Consider the following 24,642-nt stretch of genomic DNA (forward strand, 5'->3'; position numbering starts at 1 on the left):
ATGGGATGGAAGAATATTTCTTATAAATATATATATAAAAAAATTATAAAATGTGGAAAATGTTTCTCAGAAAATATTTTTCTTATTTCTTAACAAGAACTTTTTTTAAAAAATTTGATTGTTCAGTATAAAAATTATTGATTTTAAGCAAATTATTATTTATTTATTTTTGTTTGAAAAGCAAGAACACTTTACATATGTAGAAAAAAATTCTGAAATGTTTAATATTCTTTGTGCATCTGAATAATTAATATTAAAGATAAAAATTGTGCATTTTTACATTTTGATAAAAAGAAGCATGCAATATATTTTACTAAACGGACTACATTTTTAATAGGTAGTGGCATGTTCTCAGCAGTTAGATTATATGTATGATGTCAGGTGTGATGTGTGGTCCTTGGGCATTACTGCCATTGAATTAGCAGAAGGAGATCCTCCTTTGGCAGATATTCATCCCATGAGGGCATTATTCCAAATTCCAAGGTTAGTTTATCAAGGCTGTTAAATATTTATAGCTTCCAAATCATAATTAATTATTTGAACATTGCACATAATGTTATATTTATTACAAGTAGCTTATAATTCTAGTATTCTGATGGGTATGTTGGTTTATTAGACTTTAAGCAATATTTTAGACATAAACACAATCTGTCATTTTTGAATAAATTGTTCACATAATTTATTCTTTAAACTTAGTTGCATTTTAATGTCACTGGTTAATTTGACTAATCCTAAACTTTAATTCCAGTATTAAGCTTTATGCCCATACTATTTTCACTTCAAATATTTTTTTTTTGAAAAAATTCATAATCCAATTTGGTCTGTCAAAAAGATATATAGGTACAAAAGTCATGAAAACATGCAACACAAAAATGTTATTAAACTAGTGAAAATGCTCATTGTGATCTGCTGCCATGCCATAATGCTCGAGCAGTTAACTTATTAAAATATTTAATTTGTATGATTTATTATATATTATTAAAACCATTCTTAAATAAGTTTGTCCATGATTATGTATCTGGCCATATATATATATATACAGTCCATTCCGATTATTTGGGATACATCGGGACTAGTGCATTTTGGCCCGATTAAGCAGCTGCCCCAATTATCCGAAGTTTCACGTAAATAGTTAAAAATACAACGTACCCCCCCACTTTACAATTAGTTCACTGTGCAATCAAATCACGTTACGACAAACTCACCATAGTAAAGTACCGTTCACTATATGATGTGTAGTGAGCGCCGGTCATTGTGATCACGTTTTTGTGAATTGAATTTTAATTCTATTAAACAACGATTCTAATTAGAGAAAATAGGAGGAATATTATCCACAGCTACAAATTTACCCGTTATTACCTTACCAATTAAAAAATTAAATGATATGTGAAAATCGGAAGAATATACGTGATAATCGGAATAATTAATATGTACAGTAATAAGTAATAAGTAATAAGATAGACGTGCGGAAATTTGCCTTTAGCTAGTGGGTGGTTGGTTGGTGGAATAGACTTCCATCCCTTATCGTGGAAGTTGATAGCCTAAATAAGTTTAAGGCTCAGCTGGACAGGTATTTCGAACGAACAGAGGGGTGAAGTGGAAGTGGTTATTTTTTATTTATTTATTTATTTTTAATTTTTTTTTTTTTTTTTTTTTGGCTGATGCTGCATAAGCTTGCTTTCTTGCATCAAATGCCTCTACTAATGCTAATGCTAAGTACATACGAACTAGTTGACATTTGTGGGTGGGGGTTAAAATTTAAAACAGTAAAAAGATAAACAATCAATAACAAAGAACATGGCACACACAAATTGCAAGTAACACGATACGTGCAAGTGAGATCGGAGTAATGAGTTACAAAGCTTTAAAAACAGGAATGAAGAGAAGATCTGAAAATTAATTTTTTTATATGATTGAAGATTTCATGGAAGTGTAAGCAAATTTCACCATAATAACCCACAGAATTCCAGCTGTCGGTATTATCACAAATTCAATAAGATCGACTTTACTATCTGTTTATGATAGATTGCACTAACAGAAAAGCCCAATAAACAGGTGACTGCTAATTGTTTTTATTGTTTTATGGTTGTGGCCTCCAGAATTTCGACTGAACCAGGTGGTACCGTTGGAGACAATCGTAGGGTAATCTCCAGTGCTGTGGTCTCCTGCCCCAATTAAACGGCATGCTGTCCCAATTAAGCGAAGTAAACCCTGGCTATTTTCTTGATTGGTTTCTGTTTTTTAAGATTTGCCCCAAATAAATGGCTGTCCCGATTAACCAGTGGCCCAAATAACCGGAATCCACTGTATATGTATATATGTGTGTATTTGTCTATATACAGATTTTTTTCATGGACAAATATCCTATTCAATTGCATAATTTCATTATTAATAACTTAAGGGTGAGATCACGAATCCATGATCTAACATATATTCAATAATAGTTTAATAATATATAATAGATTATACAAATTTGAATAAAATGGTATGACTGAAAATGATTGTTAAGCAGAATGAAAACAGTTATAGTCACTGAATGTGACACTTTTTAATTTTTCTTGAACACCATTCTTCACATATGAATCGGAAACATTTTTTCTTGTGGTATTCTTGCGGAATGGACAAGGAATTGATTTACAAGGAATGTCATACTGTAATTACTTATGAATTATGGCTTACCAAAATTTATTGAAATCCTCAGATTAAAATATATAAAAATTCAATGCTTAGTTCCCTTTGCAAAATGGATAGAAATTCAAGCATACTATCTTTTATGCAGACTTTTTTAAATATAATATCTACTAGGGGTCTTTGCCCCTTGCTTGCTTTGCTCAACCTCTGCACACACTTTAAAATGTAGAGGTATGATGGAGTAAGTCAAATCTTTTCTACGTAAAAGACACACATGTCAAAATGCACTGATCGATATCTAATCAGGAAATGACTTATGTGATTATTTACCTGTGCATTTGTAGTGACATAATTGCCCTGCCCACATGACCTGCATCCCTCTTCTCCCATTAGCTATCCCACCATGTGGCATTCTCAAGGTGGAATAAATATCACTATGTAATTATTTACCTGCGTTTATATAGGCCACTTAGGAAAAGGCCTTTTGCTTTGAGTTCCATAATTATTGCATCTGAAAGAGCAGGACTAAAATATTTATAAACTATACAAATATTTAAAATATTTACAAAATATATAAACTATTTACAAATATACAAACTATATTGAGTTCCTTCATCAGCTTACATTACAATGGAACATCAAATGATGCCTGGCGTGGTCATGTTTTAGACAGTGAAGCACGTGCACAAGGTTGGTGAACGTTATGGAGGCAGTTGTCTTTCAATGGAAGACAACAATGTAATTATTTACCTGCATATTTGTAGTGATGTAATTGCCCTGCCCTCTTCTCCCATTGGCTTGAATAAATATCACTAGGAGGAAAACTTTTTTAATGTATAGAAGATAATAAATATAATAATAAAAGATAATAAATTACAATATAGACAAACTTCATCTGCTCAGTTAGAGTTAATTAATTATTCTTTCCAGACTAATTCCTAAGAAAAACTTTAGTAAAAAATGTTAAAGACAATACCCTCAAGAAAGATGAGATGCATTGCTCTTTCGTATATTATTGAAATATTTTGAGAACTTTTCAAAAATTGAGTTACTCTCAGATTAACACAGGCAGCATGCATCTGTGTTCTAGTTCTGACTTTCTGATTGCGCCTGAATCACACAGCACAGTTTCTTTTGGCATTATATCAAAGATATTTTGTATGACAGTGCAAGTCATACAATATGTACAGTGCAGTGTAAAATATGTAAAGAACAGTGCAATTTTTCATTATATTATAATTATTATGGAAGAATCTTAGTGCTATGCACAATTGTAGATAGAAGAATAATCATAAATAAAACCACAGACATAGCTTTTATTGATCTAGAAAAAGCATTTGACAATGTTCTCTGGGAGAAGCTTTTCAGAGTCATGAAGTTTGATTGGAAAGATCGATAACCCATCAAAAAATTATATGAAAATCAAACAACAAAAATTGAATTTCAAAATAATGAAGTAATAGCCAAGATAAGAAAAGGAGTTAGGCAGGGGTGTGCATTATCACCATTACTATTTAACTTGTACATGGAGGATGCTCTAGAGAAAATGAAGTGTAAAACCAAAGGAATAAACATAGGAGGAGTACAGGTGCAATTCATTTTGCAGATGGTTTAGCAGCACTAGCGGAAAATGAAGAAGAGTTGAAAAACACAATAGAAGTAATGGAAGAAGTTTTCTTAGAATACGGGTTCAAAATTAACACAAACAAGACAAAAATAATGGGTCCCGGAAAAGAAAGTCAAAGAAAAACGGACAAGATAGAAATAGATAACAAGGAAATTGAACAAGTAAGTTCATTTGTATATCTTGGAAGCAACATACAAGAGGATGGCAAAAGCCATTTAGAAATAAAAAGGAGAATTGCTATAGTGAAAGAAGCACTTAGGAAAAAGAAATCATTTATTGCAAGCAAGATAAACAAAAAAAAAAAGAGGAAGAGATTCGTGAAACCTATATATGGAGTATACTATTGTATGAATGTGAAACATGGTCTGGAGGAGAATCGAGGCATTTGAGATGTTTTTCTGGAGAACATTGATGGAAATCAACTGGAGAGACAAAAAAATGAATGAAGAAGTCCTCAGAGTAGCTGAGGAACAAAGAACAATCAAGAAAACCATAATAAGAGGAAGATGTGGTTCCTAGGACTCTCTGGAGACACAATGATTGGATATTGGATAGTAAACACACTAGAAGGACAGCTTGAAGGGAAAAGAAGTAGAGGACTACTTCTTTTCCCTTCAAGAATCACACCACTTGATGATGTGCTCCGACTCTCAAGAATGAACTACAGGGAAGCAAAACAAAAAAAGTCCAAATTTGGGTTGAGTGGAGAAAAAAGATCTCTATGGTGACAGGGCTTGGCCCTTAGAATGATGATGGAAGAAAATAGTTTTTACCATATTTAAAAATTGATTGCATTCTAACTTAATCACACTTTAAATCTCTTTCTTGAAAAATTTTCTTATAGTTCTTTGGGCTGTGTATGCAGAGATGCAAACTACATTTATTAAAGTTTCTGTTAATTTCATGAATGTCAATTTTAGATCATGTCAACTGATTTTTATCTTTATTAATTTTAACTTTTCAATATTACTTCAGTATTCATTTATTACTATACACTCACGTGAAAAATAAAGTATGGAAATATTTATATTTCCACATCTATTTTATAATGAGAAAATATGTTTTGGAAATTGAAAAAGTTGACTTTAATATCCACAGAATTCCACTTCTCTCTTTGGGACATAGCATTCAGCACCAGGCTATGGTATTTTTATTATGCTGCACTCTTCAATCCATACATATTGAGATAACAGCATAAAGATTGTTACATGTTTTTTTTTTTTGTTAGTTGTTGGTGCATCGGCTTCTGTGGCCATAATGCACCTTCCAAAGTTGTTGTTTTTTTTTTTTTTGTATTATCTTTCCACTGTAACAAAATATATTGTTTTGATAACCATGAGAGTATCTGCTGGTATCTATGCTGTTTTCTACATGTTTTATCTATTCTTTTCCTTTTTGGTCATTTTTTTTCATAAAGCTATCTCAGTATAAACTTTCATTTACAACATTTATTAGTAATGATACCTATAGAATGTTTTCTCTTCCAACTGAATTGTTTAAAACAGTTAATTAAAGTTTACAGTGACACTGAGTCTCATACCTACCTTTGATGCAACTAAGAACAATTAAATCATATGATTAGGTTATGAATATTATATGCCTTAAATTTCAGAAATGCATATTAGTTTCTTGTATGGAAGTGATTCACTTATGTTAGATAGAGTTTCATTTTCTTGTGCATTGGCTGAAGATTGGTATCTTTATATCTACTTAATAACTTTATTAGACTTTAAGCATGTGAACAGTTGAGTATAAAATTTACAAAAGATTTAAATCATAAAATTAAATATTTGTTTATGAATGAGTTATTATTTATTTATTTATAAATATGCACACAAATCACTAGGGAATTAATATTTCAGAAATCCACCACCAAAGTTACGAAATGAAATGAACTGGAGTCAAGAATTCAACAATTTCATTTCAGAGTAAGTATTTTAATAAATTTTATATTTGCATTTACCATCATTTACATTTGTAATTTGATTTGCAAACAGAAGTAATGTGATGTGGATGTTGAAAACCAACCAATTTCCTAGATGTAGTAATGGCTAGAATAAACACAATGGTGCATAATTTCATGGTAGAATTTAATGAAAACTAATTTATAAAATAATAACATTAATCACATATTGCAGTCTTTATCTTAGGACTGTCACCAATGGATAGTAACTTTACATTTGGTCTAGAAATTATATTATGAATAAAAGAACTTAAAATAAGATATGGGGACAAGTCAACATATGCAAGTAATATCCTTCTCACTTGTCACTGCATCTTAACAATAACCATTTCCTACTGTTGAATGGGAAACCAATTGACTCTTTGATGTGCTTGCCTCCCTGTAGATCAATGGTGGAAAGCACTGTGGTTTTCTATTTGATAAGGCTAATTGAGTTATCATTGGTGTTCTGAGATCTTGAGGAGGGAGGGAGAAAAGCAAGTGGAAGGAATTTAGAGTTAGAAGTAGATGAAAAATCCCTTCTGTGGGATTTCACAACAGAGACAGTCAGTAATTGGGAGGATTTTTACTTTTCCTTTGTTCCTACTGATGTTATTGCAGATTGATTGAAATATGAAAGTCACTGAAAATGTTCTTTTCTTTATTCTGAGAATTTTTGGTTGTTTGGGGTTAAACATGTTTTTTCTCCTTTGCAGTGGTGGGCTGTATATGAATCCATTTGTCCATCTGGTTTGGTTTTGTTAGTCCAATTCTGGTGTAATTAGGCATAATCACTATTAAAAAAAAACAACAGTGATGGTATTTGTATAGGCTATCTTTGATATGGGGACCAGTTCACATATACAAGTAATGTCCTTCTCACTTGCCACTGCTAGTCTTGATAATGACCATTTCCTACTGATAGGAAATGGTCAGTGATAGACTTGTCTGTCTCTGAAATACCTGCTCTAGCAAATAATCCATTGCGTTGATACCGCCAAATGTCTTTGTCACTTATAGGAATTTTTCCCCTTACAACTATTGCAGAGGTTATAAGGGCTGGAAAGGCACTTGTAAAACAAGTAGCAGTTGCAAGTGGTGTTATAAAAAATAGAAGATTACTTCACGATAGTGGTGGGAGGGGGAAGGATGTATGTGGTTCAAGCCAACACGAGGGAAACAGTGAAGAACTCTGTATGCTATATGTCAGAGTCTGTTTCCTATAGTGCATAGATGCTGGAAATGTGGATGTTGTACTATAAGTATTGATTGGATTATAGCATTTTATACCAGAATAATACATAATGTTTCTTGGCCAAAAAGTGCATATATGATTTGAGGAATAGTCAGAAGGCTTGCACTCTCTCTACTTCCTTCACCAACCAATTCCCTAGATGTCATTGTGATTGAACATTAGTGGGATGAAATTAAAATGGTTGCCATTTAGTAGCACAGCTAGAGACCATTGTGCAGGTTGCATAGCAGGCTGTATCTTAGGTAGTGTTTTGTCATTCTCCAGAGTCCATGCCATGATATACTGAGGTTGTCATTCAGAGTTGAGTGACCTAACACATAACTAGATAAGGCAGTTGTTTCATTGATTGGTGGGTACCTTAATACAGAAACAGTTTAATTAGTTGACCATGTAATTAGCATTAATAGAGGCATATGATGCAAGAAAGCAAGCTTATATAGCTTGCATTCTTGCATCAGCGAAAAAAAAAAAAAAAAAAAACCTTCCCGTTTCACCCATCCATTCATTCCAAAAGTTTGTCTAGTTTATCTTTGAATTCATTTAAGCTGTCAACTTCTACAATGACAGATGGAAGCTTGTTCCAGCAATCAACCACCTGCTGACTAAAGGTAAATTTCCGCACACCAATTCTACAACTGTTTTTCTTCAATTTGAATTTATGCCCCCTCAACTGCGAAATCTGAGCAAGAGGAAGAATTCCATCAGCATTGAGCTTGCTCAAACCATTCAAGTCATTATACACCTCAATCAGATCACCTCACAGGTGCCTAGACTCCAGATGCTGCAATTTGCAGAAATTAAGCCTATCTTGGTAACAGCAACCCTTTGTTTCACTCACTAATCTCATTGCCCTCTGTACTCATTCTAGTAGCTCAATATCTTTCCTAAAATGAGGCCTCCAGACCTGTATGCAGTACTCACGGTGTGGCCTGACCATTGCCTTATATAAACACCTCCTTATCTCTGCTAGCAAAATTCTTGAATATCATTGACAAGACCCCATGAGTTACTCTCACAGCCCATCTGCACTGTCAGAAATTTTCATATCTGACTGCACAGTTATCCCCAGGTCTTTTTCATTCTCCCCTACCCTGAGTGTAGTACCACACAGTTGGTATGTTACTTTGGGGAGTAGTACTATGGGTAGCACAATGCTACCCATATGCAGTACTTTGCATCTGTCAATGTTAAACTTCAGTTGCCACCTCTCAGCCCATCTTCTCAACCTTTCTAGATCCTGTTGCAATAGTGTACTATCCTTACTGCCATTAACAATCCTACCAACCTTTGTATCATCTGCAAACTTGGACATTAAGCCTAATATACCTTCATGAATATTATTGATAAATATATAGAACAACAATGGACCCAATACAGACCCCTGGGGAACTCCACTAATAACATTTGTCCACGAAGAGCAGTGTCCATTGATTACCAATCTCTGTCTTCTCCCACTCAACCATCCTTTTGTCCATTGCAGCAACTTGCCCTTAATGCCATACTGCCCCAACTTGTACAGTAGTCTTCCATGTGCAACAGTATCAAAAGCTTTCCTAAAATCCAAGTATATGATTATTTTTGTTAAAAAACAAAATTATTTTTTGCATCCAGTTTCGTTGTGACCACATCATAGTATCCAATCAAATTGGTCAGACAAGACTTTCTCTTAACAAACCCATGCTGTGTCTGAACTATTACTGCATCTTGTCTAGATTATCCTGCAGTGCTTCTTTAACCAGTGACTCCATTATTTTCCCTAGAACAGAAGTTAAACTAACAGGTCTGTAATTACTCGTGACTTTCAGATGATTAAAAAAAAGGTGATAAATAGGTGACTTTCAGGTGATGGGTTGCAAATCAAGGTTGCTCTTCAGTTAATGAAAATTTTTTTTGTATTAGTGTATAGTCTGTTGCCATGGTGCAGTTAGATCCTGTTAGGCTAACAAATCATTAGCCTTTCTTCAACTGGTATTGTATAATGTTTATTGAGCAAATATGAAGAGATATATAAAGTATAGCAATGGTATTTGTATAAAACAAGCTTATACAGTATCAACCAAACAAAAAAAACGTATATATATCCCCATTTCACCTATTCATCTCCTTAATTGTTTGTCTAGTTTTTCCTTGAATTTATTCAAACTATCCACTTCCACAACAACAGATGGAAGCTATGGAAGCTATATTGATTGAAGTATATACTGACTACACCATTTTTCATGTAAAGGTCTACACTAAGCAAAAGAAAACGTTGAGTGAAAAAAAAATCTTTAACATCATTCATTATTTGCAGTAACTAAAAAAAAAAAGTAAAGTGCAGCCATTATCAACCCACTGCAGGATGGAAGCCTCCTCAACAATTCATGCTGAGGGAAATGGACCATAATCTGCCACGTTGGTCCAGTGCGGGTTGGCAGATCGACCGTATTCAGCAGTCAGGGGCTTGAACCCCGGTCTACTCAAGGAGCGTGTACTACTGTACTCCCGCTCCTGACCACTTGGCTACGGAGGCCGTTTGCAGTAACTATTCCAGCAAAATAAATCCTTATTTTGTTAAAAAGCCAAATTGAATTCCTTTAATTTGTCCGATGATATGGTAAAGTAAAAAGAACTTTTCAAGTGTTTGATCTATAGATGAAGGAACAGAAATGAAAGATTTTTATATTTTGCAGATAACTTGCAAGAGAGTTTCACAATTGCACATCAGCAACACTGTATTTTTGAAAATTTTTCTTTTTTTAGTCATATAGAACAGATATACAATATAAAGCAAATTCAGTCTTGGAAGTTAGTTGAATCCATCAAGAAATAAACTATTCAAACACTTTCTACCACCGTGAGAAATAATTTTAGTAAACAAGCATCATGTTACACATCCTTTACTAGGGTTTGTAAAGGGTTATCCTTGTTTGCATGCATAATAAGTCAAAAACAAGGATTACAAATTATCATTTCTCTAACTGCTGATATTATTGTCATACAAGACATCTCCAATCAAGTGTTTGGCATTCTCACAGCCTTGCATCCCCCAGAACCCCTACTTTTATTGTTGAAAAGCCCATTTCACGGTTCCCTATATTTCTTCTCTTGTTTCTTTCAGGGCCAGATTAAGATATTTCCACACTCCGGGCAGAAAGATTTTTTTAGTGCCTAAGGATATATATATTTTTGCCTCATTTGGTCTTCTGTTTTTGGCACCCCTTAAAGAATGGTGCCCTGGGCAAGGGCCCTGCTAGCCTGTATCTTAATCTGACACTGTTTCTGTTTAAAGCCACCTGGCTAAATTTATTAATGTAAAAGGCATCTTTTATTTTTCTTTTGTTAAAGTCTCTTTCTCCAACTATTACTGTAAAGTTCCTATCACTATTATGTCTGAAAGCTTTCCAGTGCATTTTCTACCAATTACAATTCTTTATTGTTCCCTTTAGCTACATGTGTTTGTTGGGTTCATCTACACATCTTTGAAATCTTCTTCAGTCTTGCCTATGTATATTTTGCCACATTTACACATATTCTTGTATATTATATGCCTTCTATCAATGCTCAGGTGTTGGAACTTTGAACCAACTCCCCATCTTATTAATCAGCTTAAAGATGATTTTAATAAATATGATGCTTGTTTATTAAAATTATTTATCATGGTGTATAAAGTGTTTGAATAGTTTATTTCTTGATGGATATAAAAAATGTCTCATTTAAAGACATAATTAAAGTCAGTTGAATCTCTTCACTGCTGTTTGTTTGTTTGTTATTTGGTTTTTAGGAGCATTAGTAACTAAGGCCATATTGCTCTGGGGATATGCGGTGGTCATTCCCTGACCTTTCCGCAACCTCCATATTTGGTGGTCACAGGCACGAACCCCGGTCTAATCAAGAAGTGTGTGCTATGCACTGCTCTTGCCCACCTGGCTACGGAGGTGCCCCTTCACTGCTGTCAGTAATTAAGCAATATTATTAAATCATACAATAATTGGACAGGTGTCGGCACTATTTATCTGAATTATTAATGCATTAGTTTTGATTATTTTTAAAAAATGGCTTTCTCTCTTTTGTCTTTATCTTATTTTTAATATTTACTTTCAGATGTCTTATTAAAGACTATGAAGAGAGGCCAGTAATTGCAGAATTACTTCAGCATCCTTTTATTAAACAAGTCCCTCTTAATCCTGAAGAGGTAAGGAAGCATTTGCCTTTCTTATCTTTAACAGAATAATTTTTGATGTTGAATAGCTAGTGAAATAGGTATCTGTAGTATGATATGTTACACTGAAAAATAAAAAGAGAAGTAGGTAATTATAGTTTGAATGTGCCAAATTTAAATTTGAACTTAAAAAATTTTGTATTAAATTTAAACAAAAAAAGCAAAATAAAGATTTATATATGAATAAAGTTTTATTGTAACTAATGTAACAAATTAAATAGAAAATAGTTTGTTCAATTTTCTTTTATAACTTGTATCTGGGTCTTCTATGGTCAACTTACAACAATAGGCCAAATATTTGAATTCTACCTTCCCTGGTAGTGCTTTTTCTTATCAGATATCTCTTGAAGAAATCTTTCATCATGTTCATCACTGAGAGCACCCAAATTTCAGAAAAAATGTATCTTTGAGAACATATTTCAGCCTATTTTTTTTAAAGCAGGCATCTATTTATTTAACAATATCACCATAGTTTTCAGATTTTCTGTTTCATTAGAAAAATATGAGTCCATTTTTTTTTCTTAATAATTATGCATGTATTATTAGTAGGAAATTACTAGAGATCATGTAAACTGCTTATGTGATTGGTGATATCAAATGACTGAGTAAACCTTTGAATGGATAACTGAGTAAATATGGGTAATCTTTGATGACATGATAAGATTCTTTTAATCTGGATATTTCTTTTAACATATGAAAGTCACTTGTTAAATTAGCTACTTTTCTGAATAGTAGCCAACCAATTATTACTTAACTGGCTGCTATATAGATCAATAATTATAAACTTAAAATATGAGCATGTTTAATTATAAACCTAAAATAGTCATACACTAAATATTCTTAGTTTGTTAATGATTAAATTCATCAAGTAACTTATTTATTAAGTGAATTATTATTTTACAAATAACAATTCACATAATAAATAAGTTACTTTATGAATTTAAAAACTTAATATTGCTGTAGACCAATTCTTTTCAGCCTTTTTCGTGCACTAACACAAATTCCAATTTTCAGAACATATGCAAGGCCAGTTTCTAAACTGTGGGTTTTAACAGCATTTACATTTGGAAATACTTTTTATTCTAATTTTAATTTCTCTCTCATTAAGAGGCATGGTCGATGTTTATTAAAAACAGGGATGGTATGCACTTAAATCTATTGAAGGGCATCCTCTCCCAGAGGTGCAAGAACATAGTTTTTTCCAACCAAATGCACTTTTTTTATTACACAGTAAATCCTATAGTTATTTGTTATTAGTCATTTAACTTTATTTACTTCTGACAATTTTCTGTAATAGGAAGATAGGTAGATTTCTGTATGTAATTTTTGTACACATATCTGAGTGCTGCTTGAACAGAGGAAAAAAGTGTTATTGAAAGTAAATATGAGCTCAAGTGTCATACACATACAAATATAATTACTACATATTTTTGTATCTTTCTCAAAGATTCGTCTGAAGCTGAAATCCGTAATGCGAGAGCAGCAAGAATTGGGTTATATCAGAAGACCTCCAGAGGTGACCACAAAACATGGAAAGCTAAAGACAGATCGTAAATCCCGTCCTCAACCAATACTTGTAGATGATCTAGCAGCATTAGATAATCTGTCAGAGGTGTGTGTGTTTGCTGTTCTTTCTGCAGATGTTAAACAGTATTTAAAAGTGGAATAAATTCCTATAAAAATAATCCTTTATGTAGACAATTATAAAATTTTAATGCTATTTGGCCTTTTCAAAATTATGAAAATTATTAGGAGAATCTTTTCATCAACTTATGTTTTTATGGCCAATTGGATTTAAATGCAATAACCTTAATAAGAATGCAGTAGTTTTAATAATCTTAATAGTTCATGTCAAACAATTTATTTACGACTGTTTTGCCAGGCAATTATCATTTCAGACCATCTGCTATCTGAATAGGGACTAGTAAGTTATGACCCAAAACAGGTTTTCATAGTATAATCATATCTTTTAAATAAATGGAAGATTTGTCTTTCAGTATTTCCATTTGTTTAAAAGTAGTGCAATACCAAGACTGTTTGTTATAATGCAGAGTTAATTTGAATGTGCACTAAGACCATTATATTTATTTGGAGTTTAAACCCTGCAGCCACAAAAGTGTGGGTGGGGAGAACGAAGTAGTTGTTCTACTTATCAAACATTGCTACTATAGATTTGCCATCTGTTGCACTAATGGACTATATCTTCTCAATTCATACAAGCTTCCAAAAACCAGTCGACATCACTGGACAGTGCAGTGTCGAGTCAGTTTGGTGTGACATAAGCATTGGGAGATCAAAATTGAGAATAGGAGTGTGTTATAGGCCTAAAGAATCTGATGAGTATAATAAGAAACTGCACAGGGAAATAGAGTGGGCCAGTAAATCAGAGTGTCTTATAATGGGGGATTTTAATTTCCCAGGTATTTACTGGAATTTGTGGGTTGATCACTCACATACTAGAAAGGCTTTTGTGGATTTATTGGATGATTGTTTTCTACATCAGCATGTTCTGGAGGAACTAGAGGGAGTAATACTCTTGATCTGATTATCAGTAGTGATTCTTCATGCATTAAGAATCTGCAGATAAAGGAACCACTAGGTGGCAGTGATCACATTGTGCTGAAGTGGGATTTACTCAAAGAGGTAACTACCATCAGGGGTAAAGGGAAGGGTTTTTGCTTTCGTAAAGATGATTACGGTGGTCTGAGACAGTAATTAAGTTCTATACGGTGGGACAACTGATGATGTTGCCAACAGCAAATTCAAAATATAAAGTATTCAAAGAATTAATCTTGGAAGCTACTAGGCTTTTCATACCAACAAAGAAATATTGTTAAAGGTTTAGGCCTAAATGGATGTCAAGTGAACTAATGAGACATATGGCAGAGAAGAAAAATGCATGAGATACATATAAATTAATGGGTGACATGGAAGCTTATAAAAGATATAAGCTGGTCTGTAACCAAGTCACAAAGGAGATTAGGCAGGCAAAGTCAGATTATGAGAAATCCTTGGCAAAGGATGCAAAGAAAAACAACAAAGAGTTCTTTACCTATGTAAATTCTAGAAGGAAAGGGATGAATCAGATTGGTCCACTGGATATTGATCATTCAACTGTTGCTGATCCTGCTCAGGTGGCTAACAAACTAAATAAGTATTTTGCTTCTACATTCACACATGAGGAGTTATTGAGGGAGGGGAATGCCAGAGGTGAGTTAAACTCTGGCAGTGAGATAGATGATTTTGTAATAACTGAGAGGAAAGTAGAGGAGAAATTGTTGAAGATAAACATAAAAAAGACACCTGGGGTGGATGGGATCGATCCAGTTATATTAAAGGAGGCATCAAAGGAAGTAAGCAAACCCTTAGCCATAATTATGAGAGCTTCTTTGGACTCAGGGGAGGAGATGTGCAAATGTGATCCCAATTCACAAAGGAGGATCAAAGGGCGACACAAGTAATTATAGACCTGTTAGTTTAACTTCTGTTCCAGGAAAATTAATGGAGACACTGGTTAAAGAAGCACTGCAGGATCATCTAGAAAAGACTTCAGTTATAGCTTGGACACAGCATGGTTTTGTTAAGGGGAAGTCTTGCCTGACCAATTTGATTGGATACTATGATGTGGTCACAAAGGAACTGGATGCAGGGAATAACTTTGATATTATATATTTGGATCTTAGAAAGGCTTTTGATACTATTGCACATGGAAGACTGCTGAACAAATTGTTGCAGTGTGGCCTTGGAGGCATATTGCTGCTATGGATAAAGGGGTAGTTGAGGGTGAGAAGACAGAGAGTGGTAATCAATGGACACTGCTCATCATGGACTAGTGTTATTAGTGGAGTCCCTCAGGATTCAGTGTTGGGTCCATTATTGTTTTCTGTATTTATAAATAATATTGATGATGGTATATCAAGCTTAATGTTCAAGTTTTCAGATGATACAAAGGTTGGCTTGTTAAGAACACTACTGACGCTATGCTGCTGCAACAGGATCTGGAAAGGTTGAGCAGATGGGCTGAGAGGTGGCAAATTTAACATTGACAAATGTAAAGTACTACATATGGAAGCAGTAACCCCAAAGTGACGTATCAACTCTGTGGTACTACACGTGGTAGAGAACGAAAAGGACCTGGGAGTAATTGTGTAGGCAGATATGAAGTTTTCAGGGCAGTGCAGACTGTTGCAAGAGTAGCTCATAGTGTCTTGTCAAATATACAAGAATTTTACTAGCAGGGAGAAAGAGGTGATTATCCCCTTGTATAAGGCAATGGTCAGGCCACACCTTGAGTACTGTATACAGGTCTGGAGGCCTCATTTTAAGAAGGACGTAGAGCTGTTGGAACGAATACAGAGAAGGGCAACAAGATTAGTGAATGGAACAAAGGGTTGCTCTTGTGAAGAAAGGCTTAAGTTTTGCAAATTACAGTGTCTGGAGACTAGGCACCTGTGAGGTGATCTGATAGAGGTGTATAAAGCCTTGAATGGTTTGAGCATGCTCAATGCTGATGGGATTCTTCCTCTTGCTCAGAATAATCACCTGAGAGGGCATAAATTCAAATTGAGGAAAAGCAGATGTAGGATAGATGTGTGGAAGTTTGCCTTTAGCCAGCAGGTAGTTGGTTGGTGGAACAGTCTTCCATCCCTTGTTGTGGAAATTGATAGCCTAAATAAATTTAAGGCTCAGCTGGAGAGGGTATTTCCAACAAATGGAGGGGTGAAGTGGAAGTCGGTTTTTTTTTTTTTTTGGCTGATGCTGCATAAGCTTGCTTTCTTGCATCATATGCCTCTACTAATGCTAATGCTAAAATGGTACAGAGAGACTTTATTCAAAAATGGCAACATAGCACTATTATACAGATGCATCACTGCCAAAGATGGAACAAAGGGAAGAGGTGGTCCTCAGTAGGAGATATGGCCACCTCTAATGTTGATACAGGCTTTGCACTGCCTGTCCATACTTAGCACAATGTTGTTGATAAGTTCTTGCGGTAACATCATCCATTCCTCTGTCAGCGCTATCTTCAGCTGGTGAACATTTTCTGGTGGGTGTGGATGTGCCATTAGGTGTCTCTCCAGAGCATCCCACATGTGTTCGATGGGATTTAGATCGGCAGAATGGGCAGGCCAATCCATACAAACAATGTCCACACTTTCCAAAAACATATCAACAGCTGCAGTGCGATGGGGTGTGGCATTATTATCCATAAACACGAACTTTGGGCCAATGGCACCTTGGAACAGACACACACATGGGGAAAGGATTACCTCAGTACAGTAGTGTGCACCGGTTACAGTGCACCTTTAGAAAGGTGCACTGTAACCGGTAACCTTTAGAAATAGTGTTGGTCCTTAAGTTTTGCACACCAGTGTATAAACAGAAATTTTATAGAATAAAAAAAAAAAAAGTCATTTTTATTCAAGCATGTTCCCAGATAACAGTCAATAGAAATCAAGGTTGCTACAATGTTAAATCCAAATAATTAAAAGGTTTCAATGAGGAAAGTAATCAAATCATTAACTCCAATAGTGAAGCAGACTAGAAGATAGAAGCTCCCTTCCCCTCTACTTAACCTATCTGTCTCTGATCTAGCTACTTTCACTGTTATTACTGAGTCTCATAATTCTACCACTTCAAGACAGGATATTTTGGCTCACACTAACACTTCATTTGCATTTGTTGTCTCCATTCCAGATGATATCAGTCACTATAAGGTTACCAAGACATCCCAGGATGGGATACCTTTATTTCTATTTTTTACTGTTTTCAAAACAGCAGTACTCATCACAATGTCACTGGAACTAGATAACCTGAAAACAATATAGCAACAGCACAGGAATTTACCAGTCAGTGTAGATTAATATGACATCACAACATCTACATCAATATTGAAACAGCTCCTCTGATACCCAGATTGCAGTTTTTTATTCAGTTTTTTCCTTAAATTTTTGGCATTATTTAAACATGCATATGAGAAAGTGCTTTCAGTATATTAAAAACTAGCACCTCCCTAGCTTTTCTTTTTACCATAAAGAGAGAGAGAGAGAGAGAGAGAGAGAGAGAGAGAGAGAGAGATTTTGGAATGCATAAGCATAACAGAATTTTTTATAGTTTATAAAGGAGAGAGCATAGTTGTAGTAAAATATATTTAGACAAATTAGTCTTGTTATAAATAGTTTATATATATGGCTTCGAATTTTATAGGCATGAATAAAATAGAATATAATACAGAAAAATATTTATTCTTTAAGTTATAGGTATTTGAATATCCTAAATTAGTAAAACTGTTATTTTTTTTTAAACTGCTACATTATGCTTTAAATAATATGATTTTATTTGTTTAATGGTTTAATTGTTAGATATTTGCTTTTTTTGTAGGAGGTTATAGTTGAGCAAATTGCACAGCGGTATTCTCAAGGACAAATCTATACTTACATTGGAGATATCCTGCTGGCAGTTAATCCATTTCAACAGCTTTGTATATATTCAGATTTGGTAATTCAGATTCAAATTTAGTTAAATTTACTTTATATTCAAAATATATATAGTAATTATCTATTTTATTTTTAATATTTTATATTTTTGCCTATAATCAAATAACTCATATTCAAATGCATGAGAATTTGATGGTAATCATATTCATAATTTGCAAAATAAAAAATATTTATGTAATTTGAAGTGTGTCTATATTTAGAGGATATTTGAAAATTGCATAGAACAAAAGTATAAATAAGAAAAAAGTAAAAATAAGGAAAAACAGTAAAAAAGTCTTTCATGACATAAAAACATGTCATAAAAGTCTATGACATGTTTTTTATGTCATAAAGAAAACAAAACATTTTCTGTTCAAATTTATGTCATAAAAATATAGTAGTAGTAGTAGTGGCAAATGATGCAAGAAAGCAAACTTATAGTATCAGCAAAAAAAAAAAAAAAACTACACACACTACACACTTCATCCATCCATACCTCCAAAGAATTTGTCTAATTCTTCCTTGACCATCCACTTTCACGACAACAGCTGGAAGCCTATTCCAACAATCAACTATTCACTGGCTGAAGGAAAAATTCATCACATATGTCCTGCAACCATCCTTCCTCAACTTAAATTTTTTATGCTCCCCTCATGTGTGTAGTCTCAGCAAGAGGAAGAATGCCATTCTGTTCAGCTTACTCAATCCATTCAAGGACTTAAACACCTCAATCATTTCAACCCACAGGTGCCTAGTCTCCAGATGCTGCAATTTGCAGAACTGAAGCCTTTCCCTTCACCAACCCGGTTGCCCTTCTCTTCACCCATTCCAGCAGATCTACATCCTTCCTAAAGTGAGGCCTGCAGACCTGTATACAATACTTGCTTTCAACAGTAGAAAACACAGATACCAAAACCAACATAAGTAATATTGATCTATTGCATGAATTTTACCAATTACTTAGTTGTGAATAACTAGTGTGGCAGAATACATGTTGCTAGTGGCAACCTCTCTGTTGTTTTCAGGAATTGCATACCTACCTACTCTGTAGAACAATTTGTAGGAACTAGTGGAAAACATACTCCTTGAAAATTGGTAGATGTAATTTTTTCATGATGGTTCGCCAGCCAACTTTTCCTATGGTGAATCTGACTTTTTAAATATAGAGTAAAATAACCAATGGATTGGTCACCCCTGATGGATTATGGGGGGGGGAGTCCTATGAAATCCATGGTTTTATTTTATAAATTTTTTGAATTTGATATTAAAATTGGATTCAGTGTAACTGTTTAGATTAATTAAATTATTCTACAATGTGCCAGTATAACTAACAGTAATGAAATGGCTATTAGTGAAACTCAGATCAGTATCTCTATGATATTAAATTCCAGTCCATATAAGACAGGACCTCATCAATATGCTTAACTGAGATATGTACAGAATAACACTTATTCCACAAATGAGAACATATTATACAATAACTCTTTATGACAAACAGGCAAATAAATACATATATAATTGATAGGATGTTGCAAACTCAAAGTGACTGCTATCTGTCATACTATTCCAAGCCTGCAATACAGGCTTGGAGTAGTATGACAGTTTAATGGTAGACATTGTGCACATGTCAACATTAGTGGCATGGCAGGAGGCATTCATTCTCTGAGGCCTTTCAGATGCAATGAAGATACAGCATAGATTCTGAACTTTATGTAGCCCCAAAGAAAAATTTAGAAGCATCAAGTCCAGTGTTCTCAGTGCCAGTGGAATAACTTCATAGTTTGGGAGATGACTGCCTTTGAAAAAGCTTGTCATTTTGTTCACCTTACTTGTTTTAAAAAAATTGAATGTTACAATGATTAATAATTATAGCAATAATTAATCATTGTAACAGATGGCCTAGTAACATAAATTTTATACCAGCTTTATGTGGGGTTTGAAAAATTACACAGTTAAACAATTCTAACTGTTGGCAATGGTAATTAAAACTTGGATGTTTAGACACTAAAAAAAAGGAAGGCAAATAATGGACTCAAAAACTCCAGAAAAGGCATTCATCGTTTTAATATAACAATATTATACCCATAACAATATTTTCATGTATTGAAAATGTTGTTATGTGTATAACAATATTTTCTATACACAAAAATACTGTTATACCCATAAAATACCATTATAGTGCTTAATGAGCAAAAGGTTAATTGTTACCATTTGTTACACATAATAAGAATATTCTTTAAGTTTTCAAAATTAACTTTTCCTCCTGTCAGAAAAAGCATTTCATGAGAGGGGGTTTTCCTTCATCAGTTGTGGTGACTGGTGCTTACTTTAAACATTCTTGCAGGATTAAAGTCAAGCTTAATTAAATCTAAGCTTAATTTCACTTATTTTTAAAGTGTCTAGTGGAGAATTCTAATATAGTTTTTTTGAGGATCAGAGATAGCATCTTACATATTAAGCATAATTTGTTGAGGCTTAACTGTTTTAAAAAGTGTCTAATTAATACATCAGATATATCATGAATATTATGATTGAAAGGTAAGGAGTTGCAGTCTTACAGACATGCACAGCATATGATTTTAGTAATTGCTTAGTCTACTGTTGAGCTTTACCAAGCTCAGTAATATATCTTGTGTTTCACATTGGTGAAACACACTATGTAGTTATAAATACAAGTATTTATAAATATATAAATACTTTTCTTTTTTATTAGATATCTTTGAGGTATAGAGGCCATGCAAAATCAGATTCACCACCACATATTTTTGCTGTAGCTGATGGTGCATATCACTCTATGTTACACCAGAAGCAAAACCAGGTAAGAGAGATATATTTAACTATTTAAAAGTGCTTAGTTATTATCAAGAATGATGACTTTACATTTGTATTTTGTCAGCTGTCATATTTTGTAACACAAGTAGTTGATTGGAATTAGAATGACCTCAGAATTTAATTGCTTATAGAATGTATGTTTTGTAATTTTTTCCCAGTTAATGATTTCATGCTCATCCTGAGTGTTCCAATAATAATTTTATGTTCTGCCCGAATATAAAATATCCAGTTTTTAATGATGATAATTTTTTATAAAACACTTTTATAACCTAAATAATCCTGGGGACTGATTTTCCATCCCAATTTTAGGTGCTTATACCTGAACTTTCAATCAGAAACATTTATTAGATGTTTCTGATTGAAATTTGGTTTTCTGGTGAGTAATACTATATAGACTGTAAAAGTTAAATATCATATTCATAATCACATTAGTTATAGAAAGTAAAACTAAAAAATAAATAAATAAATAAAATACTTTCATAATATATGGCTGTATGAGTTATTTTCCATCTAAACTTTTAATTGCTTATAATGTGGTTGCATATAATATTTTATTACTCTTTTTTACACCTGGTTCAATAATTATTCTAAATATAAAATACCCAATTCGTAATTGTAGCAGTTATATTTTACAAAACATTCTACATGATTATGCTGGCTATTTTAATGGCATTTTTGTAATACTTTAGGTATTTTATTATTAATTAAATAAATTTTGTTCTGTTTGATGAATTTGAAGATAAAACAAAAAGTCTGTTTTGCCAAATAGTTGTCAGTCATCCTAGTCAAAATAATTAGACTTTTACTCCACTTGTTTTGACTTAGATTTCTGACAGTTCAATGCACAGCATCCTTTATAAGTTCTTTACGATATTTTCTTAAACAGTGATAATTTTTGTAGCCACAACAGAATAAAACTGGTAATTTTATATATTGTAATTTATTTAATACACATATGTAGTTAATTGTACTGATTAACTTTGCAGTGTGTAGTTATCAGTGGGGAGAGTGGTGCAGGTAAAACAGAAAGTGCCAATTTTCTTCTGAAGCAGCTTGTATCTTTAGGAAAGGTAAGGAAAACAAACCTTTAGCGTAAACTATTACTATATGAAATTCCTTGAAAAATTAAAGAATAAGTTCTCAGATCAATTAAATCTCTTTCACAAATAAGAACTACGATGATTGCATCTTTTCTAGATTCTGTTGGTCAGATGGGCCAAATGTTAAATTTCAGTGGCAACTGAAATTTAACATTGACTAATGCAAAGTACTGCATATGGGTTGAAGTAACTCCAGAGAAATGTACCAACTGTGTGGTACTAAACTCAGGGGGATAGAGAATGAAAAAGACCTCAGGGTAATTGTGTAGTCAGATATGAAGTTTTCTAAGCAATGCAAGCAGACTTCCAGAGTAGATCATGGGGTCTTGTCAATGATATACAGGAATTTTGCTAGTAGGGAGAAGGAGGTGATTATTCCTTTGTATACGGAAATGGTCAGGCCACACCTTGAGTACTTCGTACAGGTCTGGAAGCCTCATTTTAGGAAGGATGTAGAGTTGCTAGAAAGAGTACAGAGAAGGGCAATGAGATTGGTGAGGGGAACGAAGGAGTGCTCTTACCAATAAATGCTTAAATTCTGCAAATTGCAGCATCTGGAGACTAGGCACCTGTGAGGTGATCTTATTGAAGTGTATAAGGCCTTGAATGGTTTGAGCAGGCTCAATGCTGATGGGATTCTTCTTTTTGCTCAGATTACGAACCTGGGGGGACATAAATTCAAACTGAGAAAGGACAGTTGTAGAATAGATGTTTGGAATTTGCCTTTAGCCAGCAGGTGGTTGATTGTTGGAGCAAACTTCCATCTGTCATTGTGGAAGTTGATAGCTTAAATAAATTCAACGAAGAACTGGACAAACTTGTAGAGTGAATGGTTATGTTAAATTGGATTTTTTTTTGTGGCTGATGCTGTATAAGCTTGCTTTCTTGCATTATATGCTCTACTAATGCTAATAATGCATTAGTATCTGACATTTTATATGTTTTTGTGTGTTTTCTTATAGCTCAGTTCTTTGTTTTAAATTGACAGTTGAGATGAACATTTTCTTCTCTGGTGATTCCACTCTGAATTTGAAATAAAATGTTTTGGTTAACAATTTTATGAGATAATCAAATTTGATTTTTTTAATTAATTTAATGTTTAAATTAAACATTAAATGGAAAAAATTGAACATTAAAATTGAAAATAAAATTAAAGATTATTAATTAAATTATAATAAAAAATAAATAATTTAATGGGCTTTCCTTACCTGCTAACTTTTCCAATTTACTTGGAAATTTTCTATATATCAAATGTCTTTTATGCTTTTACAAAAAATTTCAGGCTTATACAAGTTTGTTTCAAATATGGCAAATGTGGTTTTATCATGTGCTGTCCAACATGAGTTAGACAGCATCATATGATAATATAAACACAATAGAGAACTGCCTCCAGTGAATTGACTAGAGGAATTTACAGCTTAGTTGTAACTGTTTTGGCAGCCAATGTACCAGCACCATAGTTATCAATGGGCTGTGCATTTTTTTGGAACTGTACATGCTTGATCTTGTAATGTATATAATTGGACCTGTATATGTTACTCCAAAAAAATTCTACTTATATTCTAATATGGTTCCAGGATTGCCAGAGGACTTTACAGCTTTGAGCTGCATTAATACTGCAGTTTTCATGGGCTGTGGACTTTTTTGTTGAAACATACATTCTGTATCTCCAAAATAATACCATGCTTCCTTTTTGAGATGTACTGTTCATTTGTGAGCAGCACCAAGGCAACTCGTTATATTCTCCCACAAAGTAAGAAGTCACTACCATTATTAAAAAAAAAAAAAATCGTCTTTTCTATTATGTGTTTAGTTTGCAAATAATCCTAGTGTAATAAATGAGTGTAAGCTCTATTATTTATACTACTTTAACATTCAAATTAGCATGAAACTTAAAGATTTATTTAATTTTTGTTGAATTTGTTTACAATTATCACTTGACATTTCTCATTTTGAGTTAAATCAGGGCTGTCCAATATCTGAGCACAAGAGAGCCAAAATGTACCTTAGATGACTTTAGTACTGTGACCCATAGGCCACAATACTAAAATCATTAATATAATTAAAAAAAGCTTGTGTGTGAAGAATCATTAAAAAAGGCATGTGTGTGTGTGTGTGTGTGAAGGCATGTGACTGTGAAGAATCATTTGTATAATACTTTGATGTGTAGCCTGTGGCTTGCAGTTTGACAGCCATTAGTTAAGCATTCACTGATGATTAAAACTGGGAGAGAGGTGGGTGTACACCATGTTATAAATAAATAGCATAATAGTTCTATTTTGAGAAGTGCTATTTAATTCATAGTGTAACATTAAGGTAACACTGTGAAATTAGCATTAGCATTAGCATTAGTAGAGGCATTTGATGCAAGAAAGCAAGCTTATGCAGCATCAGCCAAAAAAAAAAAAAAAAAAAAAGTAACATAAATAAATAAAAATAACCACTTCCACTTCACCCCTCTGTTCGTTCGAAATACCTGTCCAGCTGAGCCTTAAACTTATTTAGGCTATCAACTTCCACGACAAGGGATGGAAGTCTGTTCCACCCACCAACCACCCGCTGGCTAAAGGCAAATTTC

General features: G+C 33.5%; 1 protein-coding gene across 1 annotated transcript in view; it reads left to right on the top strand.

The window, feature by feature from the left end:
• ninaC (STKc_myosinIII_N_like and MYSc_Myo21 domain-containing protein ninaC) overlaps positions 1 to 24,642 on the top strand; it is a 262,582-nt gene that overhangs the window by 116,491 nt on the left and 121,449 nt on the right. Inside the window, exons 9-15 of the mRNA XM_090371467.1 lie at positions 338 to 483; positions 6,121 to 6,186; positions 11,539 to 11,629; positions 13,104 to 13,268; positions 18,038 to 18,154; positions 20,846 to 20,950; positions 21,951 to 22,034. Coding sequence (XP_090227593.1) covers positions 338 to 483; positions 6,121 to 6,186; positions 11,539 to 11,629; positions 13,104 to 13,268; positions 18,038 to 18,154; positions 20,846 to 20,950; positions 21,951 to 22,034 — 774 coding nt within the window. The remainder of the gene's footprint in view (positions 1 to 337; positions 484 to 6,120; positions 6,187 to 11,538; positions 11,630 to 13,103; positions 13,269 to 18,037; positions 18,155 to 20,845; positions 20,951 to 21,950; positions 22,035 to 24,642) is intronic.

This window comes from Mastigoproctus giganteus, chromosome 4 (assembly GCF_048544385.1).
Source record: "Mastigoproctus giganteus isolate SK-2022 chromosome 4, ASM4854438v1, whole genome shotgun sequence".
NCBI classification, from domain to species: Eukaryota; Metazoa; Arthropoda; class Arachnida; order Uropygi; family Thelyphonidae; genus Mastigoproctus; species Mastigoproctus giganteus.